The sequence below is a fragment of the Tachyglossus aculeatus genome, chromosome 2 (genome assembly GCF_015852505.1).
Source record: "Tachyglossus aculeatus isolate mTacAcu1 chromosome 2, mTacAcu1.pri, whole genome shotgun sequence".
NCBI classification, from domain to species: Eukaryota; Metazoa; Chordata; class Mammalia; order Monotremata; family Tachyglossidae; genus Tachyglossus; species Tachyglossus aculeatus.
Genome location: NC_052067.1, coordinates 114,544,737 through 114,559,291, shown reverse-complemented (window position 1 = coordinate 114,559,291; position 14,555 = coordinate 114,544,737). Strand labels below are relative to the sequence as shown.

The 14,555-nt window shown below is 39.5% G+C and overlaps 1 protein-coding gene across 4 annotated transcripts in view; it reads left to right on the top strand.

Annotated features, from left to right (window-relative positions):
* The window catches only part of DIAPH3 (diaphanous related formin 3), a 322,031-nt gene that overhangs the window by 143,024 nt on the left and 164,452 nt on the right, over positions 1-14,555 (top strand). For all 4 annotated transcript variants that reach the window (XR_005448450.1, XM_038741262.1, XM_038741271.1 and 1 more), the window contains 2 exons: positions 7,131-7,226; positions 9,469-9,563. Coding sequence is in view for 3 of the 4 variants with exons in the window: in XM_038741262.1 (XP_038597190.1) it covers positions 7,131-7,226; positions 9,469-9,563 (191 nt within the window). In the remaining variant the exon portion in view is untranslated. The remainder of the gene's footprint in view (positions 1-7,130; positions 7,227-9,468; positions 9,564-14,555) is intronic.

Sequence of the window (14,555 nt, the reverse complement as noted above, 5' to 3'; positions counted from 1 at the left end):
ACGGTATGCAGAGCACTGTGCTAAGTGCTTGGGAGAGTACAATACTAAGCACTTAGCACAGTGCTCTGCATACAGTAAGTGCTCAATAAATACAACTGAATGAATGAACAATACTGAATGAAGAGTACAATACAATAAACAGACTCACTCCCTGCCCACTATGTGCTTACTGTCTAGAGAAGGAAGAGAGACATCAATTAGTAAATAAACTACAGATATGTACATAAGTGCTCTGGGGCCTGGAAGGGGGAAGAGCAAAGGCAAGTAGCAAAGGCAAGGCAGTCTTCTAGACTGTGAGCCCGCTGTTGGGTAGGGACCGTTTCTGTATGTTGCCAACTTGTACTTCCCAAGCGCTTAGTACAGTGCCCTGCACACAGTAAGTGCTCAATAAATATGATTGAATGAATGAATGAAGTAAGTCGGGTGATGTAGAAGGGAGTGGGAGTTGAGGGAAGGAGAGACAGTCTGGGAAGGCCTTTCAGAAGACACATGGCTTCAATAAGGCTTTGAAGCGGGTGGGGAGAGTAATTGTCTGTTGGATTTGAGGAGGGAGGGCATTCCAGGCCAGAGGGCAGGACCTGAGCTAGCCGTAGGCAGTGGGATAGGAGAGATCGAGGCACAATTAGAAGGTTAGCACTAGATGAGCGGAATGTGTCGGCTGGGTTATAGAAGGAGAGTAGGCAGGTGAAGTAGGTAGGAGGGAGCAAGATGGTGGAATGCTTTAAAGCCAGTGAGGAGGAATTTTTGTTTGACGCGGAGGTGGATAGGCAACCACTGGAGTTTTCTGAAGAGCGTGGTGACGTGTCCTGAATGCTTTTGTAGAAAAATGATCCGGGCAACAGAGCCAAATATGGACTGGAGTGGAGAGAGGCAAGAGGCTGGGAGGTCAGCAAGGAGACTGATGCAGTAATCCAGGTGGGGTAGAATGAGTGTTTGTATTAAAGTGGTAGCAGTTTGGATGGAGAGAAAAAGTGGATTTTAGTGATGTGGTGAAGGTGGGACCGACAAGTTTTAGTGATGGGTGATCTACCTGCATCCAATATCTCTCCTCCCCAGCCTATACTTGATTCTTCTGCCTTGATCACTTCTGCACTTGATCACTTGATTCTTCTGCAGCGTGGCTAAGTGGAAAGAGGACGGGCTTTGGAGTCAGAGGTCAAGGGTTCAATCCTGGCTCCGCCAATTGTCAGCTGTGTGACTTTGGACAAGTCACTTAACTTCTCTGTGCCAGTTACCTCATCTGTAAAATGGGGATTAAGACTGTGAGCCCCCCGTGGGACTACCTGATCGCCTTGTAACCTCCCCAGCGCTTAGAACATGCATATGAGAAGCAGCATGGCTCAGTGGAAAAAGCCCGGGCTTTGGAGTCAGAGGTCATGGGTTCAAATCCCGGCTCTGCCACATGCCTGCTGTGTGACCTTGGGCAAGTCACTTCACTTCTCCGAGCCTCAGTTACCTCATCTGTAAAATGGGAATTAAGACTGTGAGCCCTACGTGGGACAACTTGATCACCTTGTATCCCCCCGTGCTTAGAACAGTGCTTTGCACATAGTAAGCGCTTAGCAAATGCTATTATTATTATTATATAGTAAGTGCTTAGTAAATGCCATTATTATTAATAATTTTCTTAAACACCATTTGGTTCTTATCTTCTCAATCCGCAAAAATTCCAAAGATTGGCTATCTACCTCCGCATCAAACAGAAAGTCGTTTCCGTCAGCTTTAAGGCACTCAAACAGCTTTCTCCTTCCTACTAACCTTATTGCCGCAACCCAACACACTTCTCTCCTGTAATACCAACCTGCTTTCTAGATCTTGTTTCATTTATCTTGCCATCGATGGCTTCCCTGCATTTTCCCCTGGGCCTGGAACTCCCTTCCCCTTCATGTAAAACAATCCACCACTTTCCACACCTTCTGACCCTCCTAAAATCACATCTCCTCCAGGAGGCCTTACCAGACTCAGCCCTTTGTTTGCATTCTGTGCACACAATATGTGCTAGAGTGGGGGCTTGGGAGTCAGGACCTGGTTCTTATTCCAGTTCTGCTACTTGCCTACCATATGAGCTTGGACAACTCAACTTCTCCATTCCTCTGTTTCCTCATCTCTTAAAATTGAGGATTAAATCCTACTCTTTCATTCATTCGTACACTCAATCGCATTTACTGAGTGCTTACTGGGTACAAAGCACTATAATAAGAACTTGAGAGAGTACAGTATAACTTACTTCCTAGGGGGATTGTGAACCCGTATAGGACAGACCGCATCCAGCTTGATTATCTGGTGGCTCAGTGCTTGGAGCAAACGCCTAATGTATACTAAGCACTTAACAAATACCAGCATTGTTATTATCCTTATTATAAATACCATTGGTTGAAGGAGTTTGCCCTCTGAACAGGGAAGCTAAACTTAAAAAAATTACAGCTAGAGTGATCGGCTCACTTTGATAATGACAGAGGTATAGTGAGAAAGCTTGTTCATTTCAGACACTTCGTAATAATGTTTATTTCACTCTCACTCTTTAATTGAGCTACATATTCTAACAGGGGCATATTCCACAGCCTCAACAGCAACAACAGACTCAACCCCCAAGCATGGGAAGGCATCTATGCACCAGTGTTGGGGCTGATGATGTGGCTTCATTTTTAGATCCATATATGTCGGAAATCTGGGTGAAAATCCTATTTTTTTTAACATTAGGGAGCTTTGAGATAGAAGAATAGTAATCATTTGCAAATTAGTATCAATTTTATAGAAGGATAGCAAATGCTTTCTTACTAAAGTAGTCTGTTTTTCAACACATAATCAAGGTGTGTGGATTCAGCTATAAAAAATGCCATCAAGAAATGAATTGCTAGACTGTTTTTTGAAAATCGAATACTATTGCATGACTGCCAAAGTAATCAGAATAATTTACTGATAAATATAGACCTGTATGATAAACCAAAGCCAAGCACTATATAATATACAAACCTCACAACAGATTCAGTTAATAAAATTTGTGAGTGGATTATTTTTATGGTGGAAATCAGCAAACATGTTGGGTAAGATGTGAACAGGGGTATGCTGCCCTATTTCAAATTCAATTAAGGTAGCTGATGTTAAGAACCTTTATTCACAATAGACCATGTTCTTGATGATTACCTTCTATGCCCTATCATATTAACAATATTAATGGGAATAGTACTGATCCTTATTTGTCAAACAGGTTTTTTTTTTTTAGGATATTCCCCTTTGATTACTTCGATAAACAGATTTTCAGCTGAATAAACAACTGATCACGATAGCTCTCAGTTGCGCTAAACCGTCTCCAGTACTTATGACCATGTCTCTAAAATTGGTTTGCTTCCCCTACCTGTAATTTATTGTACTGACTCCCTCCCACTAGATTATAAGCTTCTAGAGGTCAAAGATTATGTCTGCTTACTCTACTGTACTCTAGCAAGCCCTTTGATGTTCTCCAGTTACCAAAGTTTCCCTGTAAGGCTGTTGTAGTCATGCATGATAGCATGCATTTCAAAATTTTAAAATGTTATACACTTTCATCTATGCTTTCTTTAAAGTTAACATGTCCTTTTACACTCACTGGATATCATTTAATATGTTGTTTTTCATGAACAAAAGGCATTTCGTAGCTAATGAATTAAACTTCTTGAATGCCCACATTACAGGAAGGAGACCTTACTTAAATTGAGCTGGTGAAGCATAAGACCTAGAAAGCCAATGGTAGGGTAGAGCCAGGTCTTTTCAATTATTTGAAATGTTTGAGCACGAGTTGGCAGCCCTATTTTGCAGAAGAGACAAAGAAGACATTTGAAGAGTTATTCAATTTATGACACTCCACACGACTTTCTTATCCACACTGCACAAGGCACAATGGGATGACGTTATTGCACCACGTGGCTCTTCATCCAGTCATATTTATTAAGCACTTAATATATGCAGAACACTGCACTCAGCACTTGGAAAGTAGTTCAGTAATAAAGACTGACAATCCCTGCCAACATCGGGCTTACAGTCTAGAAGAGGGGAAGACAGACATCAAAACAAGTAAAAAAAGGCATCAATATAAATAGAATTATATATACAAATCAAAACAAGTAAATAGGCATCAATATAACTAAATAGAATTGTAGATATATACATATATACGTAAGTGCTGTGGGTGGGAGGGGGAGATAGGGGGAAGAGCAAAAGAGAGCAAGTCAAGTTGATGCGGAATGGAGGGGGACCTGAGGAAAATGGGGGCTTAGCCTCAATACTATGTCACCAGGGTGAAAATATTAGTTTAGCAACAAAGCTGTTGCTGGCCACCAAGGATGGAAATATAGATGGGGAAGGAAGGAAAGGGACAGGGAAGAGGAGAGGAGAAAGAGAGGAGCCTGGTAAATGAGAGGAAGATGCAATGGGGCAGCATTAGCAGTGGCTCTCTGGTGAGCCCCAGGGTGGAAACCCAGTTCTGTAGCCTGCTAGAGGGAACTTATAAGTCCCTTGTTGCAGATAGTCATTTTGTTTACTCGTCTTGACTTCCTTCCTGCCCTCTCCCACTCCTATAGGGCCTGAGAGAAGCTCCTAACTACCTAATAGCGATTTTAAGTAGGTTGTGGCTGAGGTGTGTTTTGTGGTTGGCAGTATGTCCTCTAAAAAGAGCCAGATTGGCCCTAAGTTGTAGAGACCTTTACAGAAAGAACACTGTGTTAAATATTTATTTTCTCACACTAAACAATGAAGTCAAAGTTTGTATTCATTGTAGGAAAATAAAATAAAATGATTCAATTCCAGCTGGGAAAAATGGGAGAGTATAAGGATATGTACATAGTGCTGTTGGGCTGGGGTGGTGTGCTTATAAAGGGCTTAAGGAGAACAGATTCTATAGTATGTATGTGATGCAGAAGGAATAGCTGGTTAGACAATCATTTATTGCAGAGCATTGTACTTGGGAGAATGCAGTATAACAGAGTTGGTAGGCATTCCCTGCCCACAATGAACTTAAAGTCTAGAGGGGGAGACAGACCTTAATATAAATGAACTACGGATATGTACATCAATTCTATGGGGCTGAGGGTGGGCTGCATAAAGGATGTAAATCCAAATTCAGGAGGGATGCAGAAGACAGTGTGAGGAGAGGAACTGGGGGCATAATCGGGTAAGGCCTCTTGGAGAAGATGTGATTTTAGTGTGGGTGTTAAGGTGGGGAGAGACATGGTCCATGAGATATAAGTTCTGGGCCAGAGGGAGGATGTGGACAAGGCGTCATCTGCAAAGGGAGATGAGATTGAGATACTGAAGACAGCTACATCACCTGCCCCCGCTAGTTCCACCAGTGATAAAGACTGTTCTCTTAGAAGCCTGTGAAGCTAGGTGGAATTGTCCGACATAAATCATAGTAGGATAAATGTTCAAGGACAGGGTTTTGAAATAGCTTCTTTCTGAAAGTGGATGGAGAACTTAAAAGTAATGTGTCCTTGTGTTTGAAAGCTCTACTGTATAATAGATTAATGCATGTTTTACTATATTTAGGATTTTTTTCCAAATTTCTCCTGTATTACTTCAAATCAGAATGCTAATGATAAGTAGGTTTATGGATTTGTTCATACGCATTTTAAAATACATACACAAAATGCATTAAACACTTTACAGCTGTCACATTTTGTTCCAGTGAAGTATGTTTGTTTATGCCTCCCGCCCTCTGGGTAAATCTCTTACACCATCACAGTTTATGTATATTTAAACCTAATAACTTTTAATATACTGTATGCACATTTGAGAGATGGTGAAGTTAGGCTGTTGACTCTTGCCTTTCCGGTGCAATATTTTGGAATTGGGTAACTTGTTTCAATAAGTGTCTAGGGCAAGGTTCTGCATAAGGTAAATGTTGTCTGATACCGATGATGTCTCGAAGAAGAAAATGCCTACCTACTTTGAATCTTTCTTGAGATTTCTATAGTGTAGACCGTCCCTTTGATAGATTCTTAAAGGCAATCTCACCTGAAATTAACTGAAAAAAATTGAATTATATTTTTTTGAAAGGTAAAAGGTTAATATAATTTTCCATAAATCATACAGTTTAAATATTTTGGGGACAGAGGGTACTAAAGTTGACTATGTGAGTGAATCAAGCCATGGTGCATGGTATTTATCAAGCACTTACTGTGTGCAGAGCACTTGGGAGAGTATAACAGAACCATTTTAGTTTATGGTATTGATCGAGAGTTGGCCAATAACAAGCTTACAGTCTAAAGAGGAAGACAGACGTTAGTTTATGTAAATAATTTATAATATATAATTTAAGGATATCTGCATAAGTGCTATGGGGTTTAAGGTGAGGTGAATATAAAATACCGAAAGGTCACAGATCTAAATGCATAGATGACTCAGAAGGGAGAGGGAGCTGGGGAATAATAATAATAATAATAATAATAATAATAATAATAATGGCATTTGTTAAACACTTACTATGTGCAAAGCACTGTTCTAAGCACTGGGGGGATACAAGGCAATCAGGTTGTCCCACATGGGGCTCACAGTCTTAATCCCTATTTTACAGATGAGATAAGCTCTGCTCACAGTAAGCGCTCAATAAATATGATTGAATGAATGAATAACAGGCCCAGAGAAGGGAAGTGACTTTGCCCAAAGTCACACAGCTGACAAGTGGCTGAGCAGAATTAGAACTCACGACCTCTGACTTCCAAGCTGGGGCTCTTTTCACTAAGCCATGCTGGGAAAAGAGGGCTTAATTGGGGAAGGCCTTAATAATGCTTTGATGTGACCTTAATAATGCTTTGAAGATGGGGAGAGTGGGTACCTTATCTGGAAGGAGAGGGAGTTCTAGACTAGAGCAAGGATGTGGAAAAGGGATCAGCAATGAGATAGAAGAGATTGGGGCACAGTGAATAAGCTGGTGCTACAACAGGGAAGTTTGTGGGCTGGGTTGTAGTAGATCAGTGAGGTAGGAGGGAGCATGATGATTGAGTGAACTGACTGATCAAATGCAAGAATGAATAAATATGAATAAATATATCTTGATTTCTTAAACTTATTTTATTCATTACTAAAAATGTATCATTTTGCTTTGATACTTCAGAATGTATTGGTGTATGTTTATTGTTCTTCATTTTCTTTAACAGCCAAAAAGGAAGAGGAAGATATTGAAGAAAGGAAATTTATTAAGAAGCGAATTAAAGAACTTAAAATCTTAGATTCCAAAATTGCCCAAAACCTCTGTAAGTAAAGAGCATTTGGTTAATGCTTAAATGATGATAATCACTGCAGTTGAATGTTTTAGGTTTTATTTTTGATTTGCACAGGACTTGAATAGATTCATCATCATCATCATCATCAATCGTATTTATTGAGCGCTTACTGTGTGCAGAGCACTGTACTAAGCGCTTGGGAAGTACAAGTTGGTAACATATAGAGACAGTCCCTACCCAGCAGTGGGCTCACAGTCTAAAAGGGGACAGATTCGGGTGCCGTTTAAATTTTATGGATTAAATGGTTAGAAGGATTGGTGTCTTCCTCCGTGGAAGTTGAGGAACATGTTTAGTACAGTGCTCTGCACACAGTAAGCGCTCAATAAATACGATTGATGATGTTATTGGGATAAAATAAATTTACTAAAACAGAGACTATTCCTTGTGGAAGCTTACTGTATTGGTATAAATAAGAAACTGATAAAAAAAAGAAAGGTAATATGTAATTCCCTTGGCTTTCGTGGTTATTTCATTTCCAGTTTCACCTGTCTGAGTTGGGCAGCACCATCTCATGGTGTTGGGGCAGATCCTGGTCCTGCCTGCAGTTCCTGGTGCCTGCTGACTATTTATTTGGCCAAGAGTAGCTATAGTCCTGCCTACAGCGTTGGCAGTCCAATCCCACCAGGAGATGACTGGGGGTTGAATGAATTCTTGCTGGCAGGCACAGGTGCCATTTAAAGTTTCACCGCATGCTCCGAGTTTTCTTTAACGAAGGAATACCCTGTGAATACTGAGTAGCTGCTATATAGTTCACAATAGATTGGAGCTGTAACCTTCATACCCACATTGTTTCAGACATTACGTCACACGCATTGGGAGTCAAGATATCTGGGGAATAAAAATGGTGGAGAATGAAGAATTTCCTTCTAATAAACTCAGATCCTTAGTTTGGGAGGAATAACCAGGAATAATTAAAAATGATTTGCTGAAATAGACATGTTTACCAGAAAGAACTGAGCATTTCCAGTTGCGCAAGGACAAAAGAATGCAATTTTTCTCCTTTTTGTCTGTTTGCATAATATTAAAATTGTTAGCAAGGCCTAGTGGAGTCAGAGGACCTGGGTTCTCCTCCTGGATCTCCCAAATGCCTACTGTGTGATCCTGGGCAAGTTCCTTAGCTTCTCAGTGGATGAGTTTTCTCATCTGTAAAATAGGGATTAAATATCCCTTCCTATATAGTTTGTTCCATGTGGGACAGGGACTGTAACTGACCTTATTATCTTCTATCCACCCCAGCAGTTTGTACAATGTTTGTCACATAGTAAGCTCTGAACAAATATCACAATTATTACTCTCATAGAATGTTTTGTGGGTTAACTAGGGGACAGATCAAGTAATTAAAATGGGATCTAAACCCTAAGAAATAACACCAGGTAAGCAGTACTCCATTCTGTCACTTCCTGGAAGTATTTTGAAAATACTGCTGCCTTCCTAATTGCTTTATTTTGGAGCCAGTTGTTACTGGTGTGGTGAAATTAGGGTCATGCTCTCACATCACGTCATAAAAATATTGCATTCAAGTGAATTATTAAAAAGTTTAAGGAAAACTTTAATGGGGGGATTGATAGGAGAGAATGTCAGTGATTTGAGATTCATGGGGTTTCATCTCTGAAAGAGCATTGTAAAAGGGGCCAACGTGTAATGCTTTTATACTAAACGCCTCTATGTTTCACTAACACAATTCCATAATTAACGCAGTTATTGGAAAATGAAACAGTGTCTGATAGGTGCAATTGGATCAATCAAACAGTGGGCTTTATTGATTGCTTACTGTGTTTACAGCAGTGTACTATGCTTGGGTGACTAAAATAAAATAAATAGGCACAGTCCCTGCCCTCAGCGAGTTTACAGTCTAGCAAGATTTCCCAGTGCTTAAATCTTGACTTCAGTTGAATTGCAGACTTCTTAAACTGGACGGTTAGGAGGGTGGGAACAGGCTTGTTGTGAAGGGTGACAATACGAGAGAGGAAAAGAAAATTGTAGTCCAAGACCAAATCACATTTTAAAGCATCTCCGTAATTGAAAGTATCTTATAAATCAGTCCTAAATAAGGGTGGCATCATCACCCTGTTGATAATGATAATGTTCTAAGAAAATTTATAGAGTAACTCATTAAGTCTATCGGGTTCTTTTTAGGGAGTGCCCTTTTATAAGTGTAAGTAGAATGAAACACCAAAATTTCTTCTCCTCTTTCCCATTATTTTTGCTTCAGCAATCTTTCTTGGATCATTCCGTGTGCCTTACGAGGACATCAGAAGAATGATATTGGAAGTAGATGAAACACAGTTGGCAGAGTCTATGATTCAGGTAAACAAACTGGCAGCTTAAATACCAATATTTCAGTGTAAGCTTCTCATTAAATAAAACTCTGTTACTGTTGAAAATTCTTAGCCCATCATTCAACTGGAAAATCATTGCTGCATAATTAGTTTCAGCAGAACGTCTATATTTCCAGGAGGTAAACAAATCTCTGAATCTTCTGTTAGTTGGAAAATAAATAAGATGTTATCTTAGCCATTAAATTTCCGTTCTTTGAGTGTCCGCTTCCATACTTCAAATTATTAAATTCAAATCTATGGTATATTTCGGATACAGGAGATATATTTATATGAAAATATAATTTTGTTTCTAGAATGCAATCAGTATGCCCTTTGCATTTGGTATTTTGATTTTTTTTTTTTCTATACAGGACGATACTGTCAGGTTTATTCCAAGCAGAAAGTAGAAAGAACCTTTTCTATTTAGTAACAGCTGACTTGAAAATGAGTACTTGTGCCATTTCCATTTGCAGATTTTCCTATAAGTTTATCCTGCAGTTCTTTTGTATGTAGTATTATAACCCTTAGTATTTTATTTGAGAAGGAAATCAATATTCTATTTAGGCAATAGTCAGCGATCTTGACATGACTAAATAATTATTGTATTTGTTAAACCAAGAACTCTTCTGTACTAAGTACTGGGGTAGATGCAAGATAATTTTCAGACTCTTCACGTGGAGCTCACAGTCTAACTAGGAGGGAGAACAGGTATTGAATTCTCATTTTGTGGCTGAGAGAACTGAGGCACAGAGAAGTTAAGTGACTTGCCCAAGGTTGCACAGCAGACAAAATGGTGGAAGCCAGGTCCTCTGAATCCCAAGGCCTGTCCTTTCCACTAGACCATGTTGCTTCTATATTATATTACAATATTAATAATATTATTTAAATGTAATTTAAAGATTATAACTAGGATTGGAAGAAGGTTAGCAAGCTTTGGTAGACTGGGGATACCTTGAACCACTCTTCTCCCATTACCAGAATGTGCAATGAATATTGCATTGAACCGTGTTCCTATCTCACTTGAGAACTGTGCCCCTTTACATTCACCCAGAGATTATGAGAAAGTTGAATAAAAGATCTATTTTTCAGGTCATTCCAACTTTGCCACACCTGTGGATTTTAGCAGACTAGGCCACAGGCCAGCTGATGCTTTAATACTTTCCAAACAGGTTTGGTTCAAAGCTGGCAAGAGAGTCTTAGGAAAACAAAGAACAGAAACCACCCACATTTTCCAAATGATGAATCTTTTTTATTGAGCTCTTACTATGTGCAGAGCACAGTACTAAGTGCTTCAGAGAGTACAGGTACAATACAACAGAATTAGCAGAACGTTCTCTGCCCATAATGAGCTTACAGACTATCAATCAATCGTATTTATTGAGCACTTACTGTGTGCAGAGCACTGTACTAAGCGCTTGGGAAGTCCAAGTTGGCAACATATAGAGACGGTCCCTACCCAACAGTGGGCTCACAGTCTAGAAGGGGGAGACAGAGAACAAAACATATTAACAAAATAAGATGAATAGATATGTACAAGTAAAATAAATAAATGGAGTAATAAATACTACAAACATATATACATATATACAGGTGCTGTGGGGGACTGTTTCAGATGTAATTGCATTTACCCCAGAGTTTAGCACATGGGTAGGGACTGTCTCTATATGTTGCCAACTTGTACTTCCCAAGTGCTTAGCACAGTGCTCCGCACACAGCAAGCGCTCAATAAATCCGATTGATTGATTGATTGATAATAAAAACTGAGGAAGAAACTCAAAGCAATATGAATAAATAAGTAATTTTTACCAAAGTCTTTGGGGCATTTGGAAGCTATGTGCCTTCTCTTCTTTCTACCTGGACGGTGAGCCATGTGTGGGGCAGAAACTGTGTGTGGCTTGATTATCTTTTATCTTCCTCTGTGATTAGTACAGTGCTTTACACAGTAAGAATTAGCTATATCCATTTTAAAAAAGGTGGAGAGCTTCACTCCCTTCTGGTTTAGACCTGGGGTGAAGTTCAGTTTTCATAAAGGATTGCCCAAAAGGAAAAGCCTGTGCCTGGTTGTTACTTTTGCCCTGCTGTTTAGCTGCCTCTCTGTTCTCCCTGAACTGCCATGAGACCCTAACAGAAGGATGGATACATATATACATATATATATATATAAATATATATATATATATATATGTATAAATATAATTTTTTTGTGTTATTTGTTAAGCACTTATTATTTGCAGGCACTTTACTAAGTCCTAAGTACTGCCACATGTCTGCTGTGTGACCTCAGCAAGTCACTTAACTTCTCTGTGTGTTAGTTATCTCATCTGTAAAATGGGGATTAAGACTGTGAGCCCTATGATGGACAGGGACTGTGTCTGACCTGATTACCTTGTATCTACCCCAGCGCATAGAACAGTACTTGGCACGTAGTAGCCATGTGGCTTAGTGGAAAGAACATGGGCTTCGGAGTCAGAGGTTCTGGGTTCTAATCCCGGCTTGGCCATTTGTCAGTTGTGTGACTTTGAGCAAGTCGCTTAACTTCCCTGTGCCTCAGTTACCTCATCTGTAAAATGGGAATTAAGACTGTGAGCCCCACATGGGACAACAAGTTTAATAACAGCTGACTTGGAAATGGGTACTTGTGCCATTTCCATTTGCAGATTTTCTTGTAAGTTTATCCTGCAGTTCTTTTGTATGCAGTATTATAACCCTTAGTATTTTATTTGAGGGAGAAAATCAATATTCTATTTGGGCATTAGTCAGCCATCTTGACATGACTCAATAATTATGGTATTATAATGGATAATGAAATCAACTGATCTTGATTAGGAATATGTTTAATTAAGTTCTATGACAACAAGAAACAAAAAAAGTTAACAGCTAATCTTCAAAGCTTATATCATATGCATATATAAAAGCCAGCTATTGAGTTTTCATGAAATGTCCAGTCACAGTCTGACTGTGAGCCCCACGTGGAACAACCTCATTACCTTATATCTACTCCAGCGCTTAGAACAGTGCTTCGCACATAGTAAGTGCTTAACAAGTACCATCACTATAGTAACTACTTAACAAATACCAGTGTCATTATTATGGACCATTATAATATGATAATAATAATAATAATAGTGTTATTATTAATGTGGACCACGTCCCACAGCTTTATTCCCCATTTTATGGATGAGGTAACTAAGGCCCAGAAGAGTTGTTACATATTTGTTTTAAATATTTTCTATCCCCTTCCTAGAAAACACCTTTGAAGAAGGATAACAATGTTCCCTGAGGGTTTGGCCCCAAGATATATGTTAAAATCATTCTGGTCTATAGTAAGGTACCTCAGTCTCTGAATCTCTCTCTCTTTCTGTTCTTGGCAGCTGTAATATTGATTAAGCATTGACTCGGAGTGTTATTGTTTAGTATTTTAGTTCTGCTGGGGTTATTCATAATTTTGTGGAACTACAAATCCATCATGGCTAGCCTCTCTACCCGCTTCCGCACCTATTTTTGTGGGGTGCCCTGAATATAAGGAAGTGCGTTTTAATTTAATTCTTGTCCAGTGTGGAATTTTCAGACGCTTCACCGCTCCTGGTAAGAGTCCTCAGTAACAAATCACAGTGTTCAAACCTGTGTAGTGATTGTTCCCAAGGTAGGTTATTCCATCATTTGGTTGTCTGTGGTGTCTGAGTGGCTTGTTCAGCCTAAGGAAGTCTCATGGACCCTGGGAACTTCTGATCCTATAGGACCTTTGGATCTTGTGCACAGCTCCCTGCTTCTGCAGTGCTGTTACGCTTTGGTGGAATTCTCTAGAGATGAAAATCAAAATCATTTGGCATTGCAGATTTGACCTCTCAAAAATATGAAGTGGGTTTTCTGTTAACTGGAGGATCTATCATAGTCTTCCAGTAGTGAGCAACTGAACCATTGAAAGGCCCAGAAATGATAAATGTAACCATTTCTTGGCAAGGGGCAAGTGCTTAGTACAGTGCCCTGGACGCAGTAACTGCTCAATAGATACAACTGAATCCTCAATTTCAATTGGCCACACCATGGTTTCTGCTATAACCTTTTTCTCCCCAAACTGGAGATTCTCAGCGGATTCCCTTGGAAAGGTTGCTGTGCCAGGTATAGAGGAGACCATTGGTCCCTCATGGTGAATCAACTTGATTTTCTTTCCCATTTGACAGTGGAGCCTTGGAGCTCGCTCTGCAGGCATGCCTCTGAAGACAAGGTGATAGTGTTCTGTCATCCTCTGGTACCTAAAAATTATCATATATCATTTGTTTTTGTTCAAAATAAAGGACTGGTTCAAAAACATTGAAATAATACATGTCTTCATATCCCATTGGATGAAATTCAAGACAACACACTCAAGATTAAAATCTGGCACAAATGATGCGGATTCTTTTCAGTCATTATTGTATCAATACTTTGAACTGGGAATTTAAAAATAGTTTTCGTTGTAGGTATGTCGCATGCAGATCGTTCTACTAAGCTCCTCCACTTGTCTGCTGTGTGACCTTGGGACTTCTGAGCCTCAGTTCCATCATCTCTAAAATGGGGCCTGAGACTGTGAGCCCCATGTGGGACAAGCGACTGTGTCCAACCCTATTTGCTTGATCTACACCAGCGCTTAGTACAGTGCGTGGCACATAGTAAACACTTAGCAAATACCATAATTATTATTATTAAGCATTTTGGAGTTATGCAAAAGAAGCAAATGACACAGTCCCTACCCAAAAGGGATGATCATTGAAATCCCTTTACATTTTAGATTGGAAACCATGCTGACATTTTTTTAAAAAAATTTACCAGTGGTTAAACATCCCTCTTTGTAAATTATTTTATTTTAACAACTGGTAGAAGTTACTATGTGACGTACCTATTTTTGGAAATAGTACTTTGCTGATGCAGTCATGTTTATTCTGTCACATTATCCGTTTTTCATATATATGGAACAAGGACAGTGCAAGCTAATCAGACATAT